Source organism: Centropristis striata, chromosome 7, assembly GCF_030273125.1.
Source record: "Centropristis striata isolate RG_2023a ecotype Rhode Island chromosome 7, C.striata_1.0, whole genome shotgun sequence".
NCBI lineage: Eukaryota > Metazoa > Chordata > Actinopteri > Perciformes > Serranidae > Centropristis > Centropristis striata.
This window is the reverse complement of record NC_081523.1, coordinates 8709856-8721906: the sequence shown is the minus strand read 5'-3', so window position 1 is coordinate 8721906 and position 12051 is coordinate 8709856. Positions and strand designations below refer to the sequence as shown.

Here is a 12051-nt window from a genome sequence, read left to right as displayed (position 1 = left end):
GTTAAAAAATAATTTCGAACAAATACAGTTGAAGTGCGTTTCAGGGTATTTCAGCAACAGCATAAGTTTGTCCCCAGTTTTTTGTTTATTTTTACTAAGTTCAATGGCGGCTTGTAGGCTTTTCAGAAGCGGAAGTGGATCAGATTACAAAATAAAAGGTCAAGGGTGTTAAAGAAAGGCTGTTTCATAGACTGTTAAAACATTGTTCCGTACAAATACAGTTGAAGTGCAAGTATAACACACATTTGTGAACATACCATTAATAAAGCTGCTTTGAGTGTGCTGTTAGCAGGTAGTGTAGATGTTTTTTGTTAAAATATCAAACAGCAATATAATGCACAGTTACAAAGAAGACGAAACGAGTTACAGTGCAATGCAAAAAATAAAGTAAAATATATTTAAAAAATAAAATGGAAGAATAATTAAATGGAAAAGAATGAAACAAAAACAAATAAACAAATAAACAAATAAAAAGACGCAAGATTGCATGTAGATGTTTGTAGGTGGAAGTGATTCGACAAACTGTCATCATCATCCGGGTCGTTTTCTGGTCACAGAGGATCCAAGATGGCGACTCACATGTCGAGGTGTAGAACCTGGAGTCGTGTTCAAAGGTAGTACACGTTTTTATAATAAATGCTGTTAAATTGTCGCCAGAGTCGAGTAAATGACAGCGTAACAACATTACCGGTATATTCAGTATCTTCCGCGTCATGAATCTCCCTGACAACGGCAGCGTCATAACTTTAATACGTCCTCATCACCAAAGATTAGCCCACTCTGTTAGCACAATGCTAACTGTTAGCCGTCAAACAAGCTGTCAGGATGTTACATCATGATGAGGAAACCTTACAAAACCACCTGTATTTTAGAGTTAGCTGTAGAGACGAAGAAGCTAGGTTTATGGAGGTTTTACTTGGGCTTTTTGTAGTTAGTTAAACATTGATTAACACGCTGTACTTTACGTTTAAGTTTAAATATCTATAGCTGGGTATTTGGATCAAATTCTGGGTAGTGCTAATTCAGCTAGCTCATATTAATGTGTCAAATGAGCCGTGGCTTTACCTTGTCAGTAAATAAAATTGCTTTTAAGTATTTTGGAGTGTCATTTTAGTCTATGTCATGTTCCTGTACCTTATGTTGCACAATGTACCTTTCACCTCATAGGTTACTAGCATATATCTCATATCGTCACCCTGTTAAAATAATCGCCTAACTAATTTTTTCAAGTTTTGCAGGAAACACAAAAAACTTCACCAAAAGTGTAACATATGACATTTATTGATCATTTCACTCAAAAAGGATGTAACAAAGGATGGCTATTGGCATAGTAATAACACTGTGTGTAAATTATGTAACTTTTTTTTAACATGCCTTTGTGACTTAAGCAAGATATGGTAACACTTTATTTTGAAGGTGTCTACATAAGAGTCACACAAGCCTGCCAGAAACATGACATGACAAGTATCATGAGCATTAATGTTACTTCAAAGTGTCATTAATGTTCATGACACATCCCATGTCATGTTTATGACATGCTCATGTCACTCTTATGTAGACACCTTCAAAATAAAGTGTTACCATATCTTGTTTAAGTCACAAAGGCATGTTCAAAAAATTGCCTAAGTCACATTTTATTTTGACTTAGTCATAATAAATCCTCTTAAGTCACACACTTGACATAGGCCATTATCTTAAAGGGTTAAAATCACATGATCTGATCAACTGAGGATGTAGGCGATTTTACCATAGGTGGCCGGCGTCATGATTTAGGAAAAAAAAAAAATTCACAAATAATGACTTTGGCGATTATTTTAACAGTGTGACGATATTAAATAACCTTGATAATTATATTTTTTCAACATTATAATCTTCATGATGGTAGTATTTGTTGCAGTAAGACTGCATTAGTCTTAGGTAGGTTTTCCTAATAAACTGTCAACTGTGTGTTATTGCTTACTAGTGCAGTGCCCGTAGGAAGTATGTATTCGTATAGTGGGAGATTAAGTTTATTTTTCAGTTATGGCTATATGAGGTTGTGTGTGAAAGTGGGATGTACAATGAGGTGTAATACCCTTGCGTAGTGTTAATATAGAAAGTGTATATTGGGTAATACATGGATGTACATTGAGATATAAAGAGACACAGAATTATTTTAAGAAAAAGAAACTTAATCATTAAACATGGTTAGACATATATACAGACACAGATATAGGAGGAATATGTTTACATGCAGCACAAACAGATGGATGTAAATAATGAGATTAAGGGTTATTAGGTGTGTTGTGGAATGTGTAGATTGATTGATAACTATTGTGTTTCATATATTGTGGCTATGCAGACCACTACAACGTCTGCAACTCCATAAAACACTTACTTTTCATAAGGTACGCACACCATCCAGCACATACACATTGAACATTGATATTCGCTAGAAACTATTCGAATATGATTGGAAAATCGAATCTTGTAGCGCACTTTAAAACTCTGAAAGATAGGTAGGCTAAGTAGACTTCCAGATGAGATGAGTCAGGCGTGGAAAGGTGTAGGCCTATCACACAATGGGGCGGAGCTCCCCAAAAAGGCATCCGATCAGAAACAGTGCAATGCCGCAACACGTCCTACGTAAATAATATTTTGAAAAATTAATTAAAAAATCTTCAAAATCGAGGATGCACACCTTCGTGCCATGCGCAAACCATATACGAAATCTTAGGTCAGTCTGACTAATGGTCAGAGATATGCCCTAGACACACACACACACACACACACACACAGATGCTTCTTGCTTTTATAGATAGAAGATGTTTGACTGTAATACATAGCATAGTGATGCGTAAGAAAATTACTTGAACCATACAGTAGGTTATGATTTTCACTGTCACCAGATATCAACCTAATTAAACACCTGTGGGAGATTTTGGAGAAACATGTTGGACAATGTTCTCTAAAATCGTCAAAATACTAAAAGAGGGAATATTATTATTTTTCTATTCTATTGTGCTTTAAGGATTTAAGCACTGTTTCACAACTTGCCCGAATTTCCTTGGAGCAGACGCTTCATCCAAAGAGACTTACATCTGAGGCTTTACAACACAAGCAAAAGTCTAGTCATGTAGGTGCTGTTAGGCAGTGTGCAAAAAGCCCCCCTACTGCTCCAATTTTATATTAATTTCCCATCATCCATGTCTATTTTGTGTGAAGGTGTTCATTAAAGAGCTGGTCTTTAGTCTCTTCTAAAAAGATTAAGAGGGACTGGGTGTTCCCGGTGGCACACCTGGTAGAGCGCGTACCACAGAGGCCCAGTCCTCGTAAGCGGGCGGCCCGGGTTCGAATCCGGCTCGGAACCCTTTCCCGCATGTCTTCCCCTCTGTCTCCCCCTTTCATTCTCGATATCTGTACTGTCAATAAAGCTACTGCAAAAAAAATATCTTTAAAAAAAAAAAAGATTAAGAGGGACTAAGCAGATTGGATGGAGTTTGATAACTTGTTCCGCCACCGGGAAACTAAAGAGGAGACGAGTCTCGATTGTGACTTAGGGCCATGTATCAGAGAAGCCAGTCGCCTTTCATTGGAACAGCGTAGTGTGTGGAAAAGTGTGTGGACCTGAGTGAAGGAGTTCAGGTAGACAAGAGCTGTTCTAGTTGTTTTGAAGAGGCTTAAAGGTGCATGCAGGGTGACCTGCCGATAACTGGTCTAATGTTGCTGAAAATGAGTAAAAAAGACATTGTTTTGTTTCCCTCAAAGGTTTGGGATCGCAGCTTACAGAAAGTACAGCAGTGGCGGCCGATACCCAAATATCTCCCTCTCTTCACCACTGCCTGGGATCCCCAAGCCAGTGTTTGCATCTGTGGATGGTCAGGAGAAATATGAGACCAAGATCACTACTCTAGAAAATGGCCTCAAAGTGGCTTCCCAAAACAAGTTTGGTCAATTCTGCACAGTTGGAAGTAAGTTGTAGCAGTGATATTCAAAATATGATCTCCACTAGTCTTCAGGATCTGACTGAAATGGATAAACTGTTTTCTTTCTTTTGTTTTAGTTTTAGTAAATTCTGGATCCAGACATGAAGCAAAGTATCCGAGTGGAATATCACACTTCATAGAGAAACTTGCCTTTTCTGTAAGTCAAACAAAGTAAGGACAACAAAATAAAGGTCAAGGATGTTGAGGCACGTGAGGTGATGTTGTTTTTTAATCTTTAGTCCACAGCTCAGTATGGGAGTAAAGATGAAATTCTCCTCACGTTGGAAAAACACGGAGGGATATGTGACTGCCAAACATCAAGGTATGTAGGCTCTCCGCACAGTGCTATGACAGGCTTGTTTTTATAAAATGTAATGTTTGGAAAGTATGTGTTGTATGTGTGATGTTTGGTTCATTCTGCTGTGCAGAGATACAACCATGTATGCAGTATCTGCTGAAGTGAAGGGTCTGGACACGGTGGTCGGTCTTCTCTCCGACGCCGTTCTGCAGCCTCGTCTGCTGGGTAAGTTCGTGTTAAAATGACAAATCAGTGGGAACAATCCTTTCATCTCCACTTCCTGTCTGTGATTATCTGTGTTTGTTTTTTTGTTTGTTTACCTGCAGATGACGAGATCGAGATGACAAAAATGGCGGTACGCTTTGAGTTAGAAGATCTAAACATGAGGCCAGACCCTGAACCCTTACTCACTGAGATGATCCATGCTGTGAGTCACATCATTTGTTTAGATCCTCTAACATAATTGATTTGTTAATCAAGGCTGTTAATTATATTAATATTAAGTTGATCAGTTAAAAAATAAGGACACTTTTGATTAGTTGTGTAGCTGTTTAGTATGTATAATGTTATGTTATGTATAATGTATGTATAATGTACTATTTTTGTTTGTAACAGATTTATAATAATACACAACAAAGACGTTTGTATTTTCTCAGTATAATTTACTAAAATTATGAATTATTTACCCAAACTGTAACCATCATCATAACAGCGTAATAACAGCCTCAAAAAAGACCAAAAAAAGAAAACCCAATTCTATAATTGAAGCGCTTGAGGGTTCATTCTTGAGCATGAAAATGACAAAGATAATTGTAAAAAAAACAAATATTGTTGTTAGTCTTGTACAAGATTACTGTAGCTTTATTTTCCCTTTAACACTGTTATTCATTGTTTGTTTCCAGGCTGCATATCGAGGCAACACAGTCGGACTGCCTCGCTTCTGTCCTGCAGACAACGTGGACAAGATCGATAAGAAAGTGCTGCACAGCTACCTGCGTAACTACTACTGTCCCGAGCGGATGGTGCTGGCCGGAGTGGGCATCGAGCACGATCAGCTGGTTGAATGTGCCAGGAAGTACCTGCTGGATGCGAAGCCAGTGTGGGGAACGAGTGCAGTGGCCAACGTGGACCTGTCAGTAGCCCAGTACACTGGTGGCATCATCAAGGTGATTTATCGTGGGGGGGGGGTTTAATTCTGTTTGTGCTAGATTTAGTACTAAATGATGTCTTCAGGTGAATTTATCGGCCGGGTTTTCCTGTTGTGTTAGAAAATAAAGAGCACTTATTGTAATTTTCACAATTCGATTTTCATGGTGACACAGCAGTAACTCAACAGTGTTTTGGGGGTCAGGAAGTCAGAATGTGTTCTTTTGGAACAAAAAATTGAAATATCAGAAAAGTTTATTTATGTCAGTAATTCTTTTCAAAAAGTGGAAATTACACATTATATAGATCCATTACACACAGAATGAAACATTTCATGTCTTAATTTATTTAATTTCTTCTAATTATAATGATTATGGCTTACATTTAATGAAGACCTAAAATTCAGTGTCTCAAAAATGTATTTTTAATAATAATTATATTTAATATTTTAAAATAATTTTAATGTTACAAAAGACCAATTTTAAAAAGTATGTTTAATATGGAAATGTTGGCTTCTGAAAAGTATGTCCATCGATATGCACTCAATACTTGGTTGGGGCTAGTTGACTTGAACTACTGGAAATTGACTTTTCCATGATATTCTTATTTATTGAGATGCACCTTAAAGATAGAAAAAATAACATTTTAATTTAATTTTTTTTATCCTTCAGATGGAGAAGGATATGTCAGATGTGAGCCTCGGCCCCACCCCGATCCCAGAGCTCACCCACATCATGATCGGCCTGGAGAGCTGCTCCTTCCTGGTGGGTGTTTGCTGTTGAGTCAGGTGTTTGATGCATGTTAGTAAGAAGCTCCCCAAAAAAAGTGTTTTCTCTATACAGGAGGATGACTTCATCCCATTCGCAGTGCTCAACATGATGATGGGTGGAGGCGGCTCCTTTTCTGCAGGAGGACCTGGGAAAGGCATGTTCACCCGCCTTTACCTGAACGTGCTCAACAGGTGAACGTCTCATTATTTCAGATCATTATAACTAGAGCTGTACCTAATAGTCTGCGGCTTAGGACCAGATTTTAGAAGAATGGGGACATGCTGGACAAAAGCACCACATTTTTTCCACGTGCTCTGTATCACCATAGGTTTCAATTTTTGGTAGGAGCCACTTCATCAAGATTGCGGATCAGAGATGGCAGCCATATAAAATCTATGAGAATTAATTTATCTTCAAATACACTTCGAAGGTCAATTTTAGTGTCAAAATATACAGTGTTGGGGTCAAGGAATCATTTAAAGCTATTGAGAATATCACTAGATGATTATTTGATCAAATACATACGTTCATTTTGGTCATGTATTAACTAAATTTTCACTTTTATCATTTATTGCATTTACAACGACAAAGATCTTTGCAATTCCATTGTGCCTTCATGCATGAGCACCTTGCACCTTTAAGTGCATGTTATCAATTTTTCAGAATACATGCACTGTTTTTGACCTATTATAATAATCATCTAGTGATATTCTCAATAGCTTTAAATGATTCCTTGACCCAGAAAATGTATATTTTGACACCAAGATTGACTTTCTGAGTCATATAGATATAGATATATTGGTTCTCATAGATTTTATATGGCAGCCATCTCCGATCCGCAATCTTGATGAAGTGGCTCCTACCAAAAATTGAAACTTATGGTGATGGAGAACATGTGTAAAAAATGTGGTGCTTTTGTCCGGCGTGTCCCCTTTATTTATCAAATTAAGCTTGTGTCTGTCTGTCATCATTTTATGAGGTGATTCATCAAATTCCAAGTCACTCATATAACCCCTGTCACTTTCACTAATTATCTTGTGGTTTTCCTTGTCTGTAGGCATCATTGGATGTACAATGCCACTTCTTACCATCACAGCTATGAGGACAGTGGTCTGCTGTGCATCCATGCGAGTGCAGACCCCAGACAGGTTGGTACAGACTCAAGACTTCAGGGTTCAGATGCCTTACTTTATATTGTACTTTGCATACAAATAGCACTTATTTTTTGACAGTCAAAGCTTTGCAGAGGAAAGTTTAAATTGTGTCAGATATTTGTGTATAGGCCTGGGACGATAACAAATTTTGCTGGACGATATATTGTCCCACAAATTATTGCCGATAAACGATATTATTGTCAACATGATAATATATCATAATAATGCACACCCTTTCAAATACAATGCACTTTTATTTCTCAGTGTTTTTTACCATTGTAATTGTAATTTTAAGAACGTTTAAATAAAAATCCTAAATAAATAAAACAAACATTTTTTTTTTTTTTTTTTTTTTTTTAAAAGGGCAGCATTTATTTTGCGATGTAGCAAACTCCACTTTCTGTGAGCGCACACCGTTTATATTTACTTTGTCGACCAGTGTTAACTGTCGGGACGAAGGCTCTGCATCTCCAGGTGAAGTTTTTTTCCCCAGCTGGGAAAACTGGGTCGGGTGGTTCTGCTTTAGATGGGCATGCAAGTTTGTTGTGGTGGCTTTTTTTGTTGCCACCACTTTTGAACAAATTGGGCATACAGGCTCGTCCGTGTGTTGATGGGCTCACCTTTTTCATTCGGTTTGAAACCGACATATTCCCACACCGGGGCTGTGGCATTTGGCTTTGCAATCATCTTTTTTCCTCGCGTTGCTCCGCACGAGGCTCACCTGCTGCACTCTGTGTGTAGCCAATGCTAGCGGCCCAGCCTTCCCCACAGAGACAAAGAGACTGGATGACTGACAGGAGGGTTCACTCCGCTCATTCTGCTATGGAACAAAAGCGCCCAGGTGCTGAGATCGAGCACAGAGTGAACCCTCTTGTCATCCAGCCTGCTTGGAGGCAACAGACAAGGAAAACAAACACGCATGGCGATATATCGAGGCCGGCAAAATTATTGAGTTCATTTAATTTATCGTGCGATTAATTGATTTATTGATTATCGGCCCAGGCCTATTTGTGTATTTTCAAATTGCCCTTTCTTATGTGAATTGCTGTCTATGTGACCTTTGTTGGGGTTTATGCAGTTCTCATCATTACATAAATTCATCTCCAGGTGCGAGATATGGTGGAGATAATCACCAGAGAGTTCATTCAGATGGCTGGCACTGCAGGAGAGGTAAAGGCTGTGTTTCACTATCAGGGCAATCCAACACAACTTTAGCGATATTGATTATAGTCAAAGAAACAAAATATACTATTCTTAGTTTTTTTCCTCAATTTTTCCGCTCCTGTATGTCCAGATGGAGCTGGAGAGGGCCAAGACTCAGCTCAAGTCCATGTTGATGATGAACCTGGAGTCGCGGCCGGTTATTTTTGAAGATGTTGGTCGCCAGGTTCTCTCCACAGGAAAGAGAAAGCTGCCACATGAACTGTGTGATCTAATAAGTGAGTATCCCTCTCTTCTCACGTTAGTGCTTCTTGCTTTGTTTGCCTATTTATTTTCATTGTGTTATACATATAAGTGAGCCATGTTATATATATTTATATATATGTCGTAGCATCTGCCCCTCATCCACATACACACACGCAAACACACACATGCACCAAGGTTATAATAGTTTTGGATTTTTCATTAGTTTTAGTTTTAATTTTGCTGTGAATTTTTGTTTTCAAATTCAGTTAGTTTTAGTTAGTTTTTAGAGTGAGTTTGCTAGTTTTAGTTTAGTTTTTTATTTTTTGAAAATGCTTAGTTTTAGTTTAGTTTTTATTAGTTTTAGTGTTAGTTTTAGTTTTTTTTGTAATGGGCTATGTTGGGTGCTTGATTCAAAGAGGTCATAATACATTTTTCCCTTATTTCCTTTGGTTTATCCATCTCAGCCCCAATAAGGTTATTAACTCTTACAGTTCTGGGTGTTTTGAATTTTGGTTGGAGTGTAGACATCCCAGTCTCAGTAAACATATTTACCATGTGTTGCATGTTCAAATAAATACACTGAATTATGTATGAAAAAAGTTGACAAAAACGAAAAACTAAGGACATTTTCACTATAATTTTAGTTAGTTTTAGTTAATTTTGTAACCACAAAATACAGTTTCAGTTAGTTATCGTTTTTTTAAAAACTCTAGTTTTTATTTTTATTTCAGTTAACGAAAAGTTCTAGTTTTCGTTATTTCGTTAGTTTTCGTTAACTATAATAACCTTGACACGCACATACACCTGTGATGCCTCTGTGCAAATCGTTTATCATTTATGTTTTTCTTTGTTGTTTGCGCTGTATGTCTGCTGTCTCTACTTGTGGTCCACATGGTGTAGTGTATTTGTCCCTCATGTCACCTTGTTTGTTACGTAATTTCACCAATAAATAAAAAAAAAAGTGAGTATCTAGCAAAATACCTGTGTACGAGGCAGTATAAAAAGTATAAACTGTCTTATTTCGCCCAGCTTATTTGCTCATTTTTTGACTTGTCAACAAATCATTTCCAGGCAACGACATAAAGAGAGTGACTACCAAGATATAAAAATATGCAGATAAAGTTAAACGGTCTCTAGGAAATACAAACAAGACCAACAGGCACTTTTTAGGAGCAGACTGCTCTTCATGCTGGGAATGAAAGTTCATTAACGTGGTACATACAGTACATAGTATATATGAGGTTAAACAGCAGTAAGATGCGACTTAAGGCATTGAGTTACAGTCTGTTGCAAATTATCACTTGTTTGTTACGTCATTTCACCAATAAAAAAAAAAAAGTGAGTATCTACCAAAATACCTGTGTACGAGGCAGTATAAAAAGTATAAATTGTCTTATTTCGCCAAGCTTATTTGCAAATTTTTTAACTTGTCAACAAATAATTTCCAAACTTTGTGTTGTTCAATTTTTAGAACTATTCATGATACAGGGTTCGTACACTTTAGCAGTGGTCAAATTCAAGCATTTTTCAAGAACTTTAATGTACATTTTCAAGCTTTTTTAGTATCTTACACCTGTTGTAAAGTGCATGTTTTAGATGAGTACTTGCATACTAAAAGGGGGAGATTTCACTAAACCATACCAACAGCGATGGTATTACACTTTTAGGAGGAACGGTCTTCATTTCAGATAGGCTACTCATTATTTTTTACATTGAACATGTGATTATCTATAGTCTATTGATGGATATAGTCAGATTGCAAGAGAAATACACTAAGAATTTCAAGCATTTACAAGCACTTTATCCAAAATCCAAGCACTTTTTAAACCTTGAAAATACTGTAATGCTTAGTCCTACTGGTCATTGACTGCTTAATGCACTTCTGGTTAGATGCTATCTGCATTTGCAAATTTTTTAACTTGTCAACAAATAATTTCCAGGCAACGTGACAGCCAGCGACATAAAGAGAGTGACCACCAAGATGCTGCGCAGTAAGCCTGCTGTAGCGGCTCTGGGAGACCTGACGGAGCTGCCCTCGTACGAACACATCCAGGCCGCCCTGTCCAGCAAGGACGGACGTCTGCCCCGCATGTATCGCCTCTTCCGATAGACCCGCCGCCCCTCGTGGCCATCAAGCCGGCAGCCACTGGCAAACATCACTGTAAATAAACTGGACTGAAGATTACACTAGTGTTCCCTCCCACCACAGAACTCGACACAGCTCACTCTGGGAGGGGACTAATGCCCCCGGCTCTCGACTGAACCTCAGAGAGAGGGGATTTTAAAAGAAAAGTTACATTTTTACTCTACAGTAAGCATAGTCGACATACAGTTGGAGTACATGTATTTATTGTTTGTGGGCAGGAAAGCCATATTTCATCATGTTCTGGGGTGGTTTCAGGAGTTTGGTTTTAAAGGGACGAGTCACCCCAAAGCCAAAATTAAATGATAGTTTACCATTTCAAAACTGAAATACCAACCGTTTGTTTGAGAATATGATTGAATGATATTGCACTGTTAAAGTAAAGCTGCCTATAGGCAAGAGAAGGCATCCCCAGCAGTGTCTAAAGTGTTATTTTGTATTAAGTTGATTATTTTTCTCCATTTGCAAAACCATCCGCACTCTAAAATTCACCAAGCTCCACCTTGAGCTGCCTTTTTCTCTTTTTTTTTTCTTTCTCTTGAGAATATCGTACTGTTTATACAGCACTTAAGAGTCTCACAGGAGACACAACACACAGCAAACTGATGAATAAAGGATTCCTTGGAAATGTTTTGGATAAATGTGATAAACCTCACATCCGTAGCCAATTTGTCCTCAAGAAGACTGAAGAAATCACATTTTTTTTGTCATCCCTGTGTCTCATGTACAGTGAAGCGATTGAAATCTAAAGTGAAAGTTCTTTTTTTTTGTATTGTCATTGTAAATTCCCTTGCAAATTAAAAACAATATAAAAATAGATCAAATAAAGGAACTGTTTAAGTTTGGGGAATATGCTTATTCTCTTTCTGGAGAAGAGTTAAGATGAGAAGATCAAAACTAATTTTAACTTGAGTGCTCCAAAGATTTCACACTATTCTGGTAAAAAGACCAATCTGGTGTGTTTTCAAATTAATTTAGAGGTTTTAGAGATTCATCAGATTTTATTTTACACAAAAAAGCATGTGCTTTGTACTAGTAACACTATTTCAGTGGTTTCTGGCTACAGGATGTGAATGAAACAATGTCAACCTAAATGTAATTACTTCCATGAATAAAACTGTATATTTTAAAGGTCTTGCGTTACAGTGCAATGGACAAAATTAAGCCG

The 12051-nt window shown here is 37.5% G+C and overlaps 1 protein-coding gene across 1 annotated transcript; it reads left to right on the top strand.

The window, feature by feature from the left end:
* Positions 1-496: 496 nt before the first annotated feature.
* On the top strand, positions 497-12014 carry pmpca (peptidase, mitochondrial processing subunit alpha). The gene is made up of 13 exons (XM_059337413.1): positions 497-614; positions 3748-3950; positions 4043-4122; positions 4205-4287; positions 4394-4488; positions 4590-4690; positions 5166-5429; positions 6081-6173; positions 6252-6370; positions 7237-7327; positions 8441-8503; positions 8628-8772; positions 10681-12014. The coding sequence occupies exons 1-13, from the start codon at positions 568-570 to the stop codon at positions 10848-10850; spliced, it is 1554 nt and encodes a 517-aa protein (XP_059193396.1). The 5' UTR covers positions 497-567; the 3' UTR covers positions 10851-12014.
* The last annotated feature ends 37 nt before the right edge of the window (positions 12015-12051 follow it).

Excerpts from the sequence above, each read along its gene's own strand:
- pmpca (XM_059337413.1), top strand. The coding sequence starts at position 568 with ATGGCGACTCACATGTCGAGGTGTAGAACCTGGAGTCGTGTTCAAAG. Across the intron at positions 5,430-6,080 it reads ACACTGGTGGCATCATCAAG|ATGGAGAAGGATATGTCAGA; the intron begins GTGATTTATCGT and ends TTTATCCTTCAG. Across the intron at positions 8,773-10,680 it reads TGAACTGTGTGATCTAATAA|GCAACGTGACAGCCAGCGAC; the intron begins GTGAGTATCCCT and ends AATAATTTCCAG.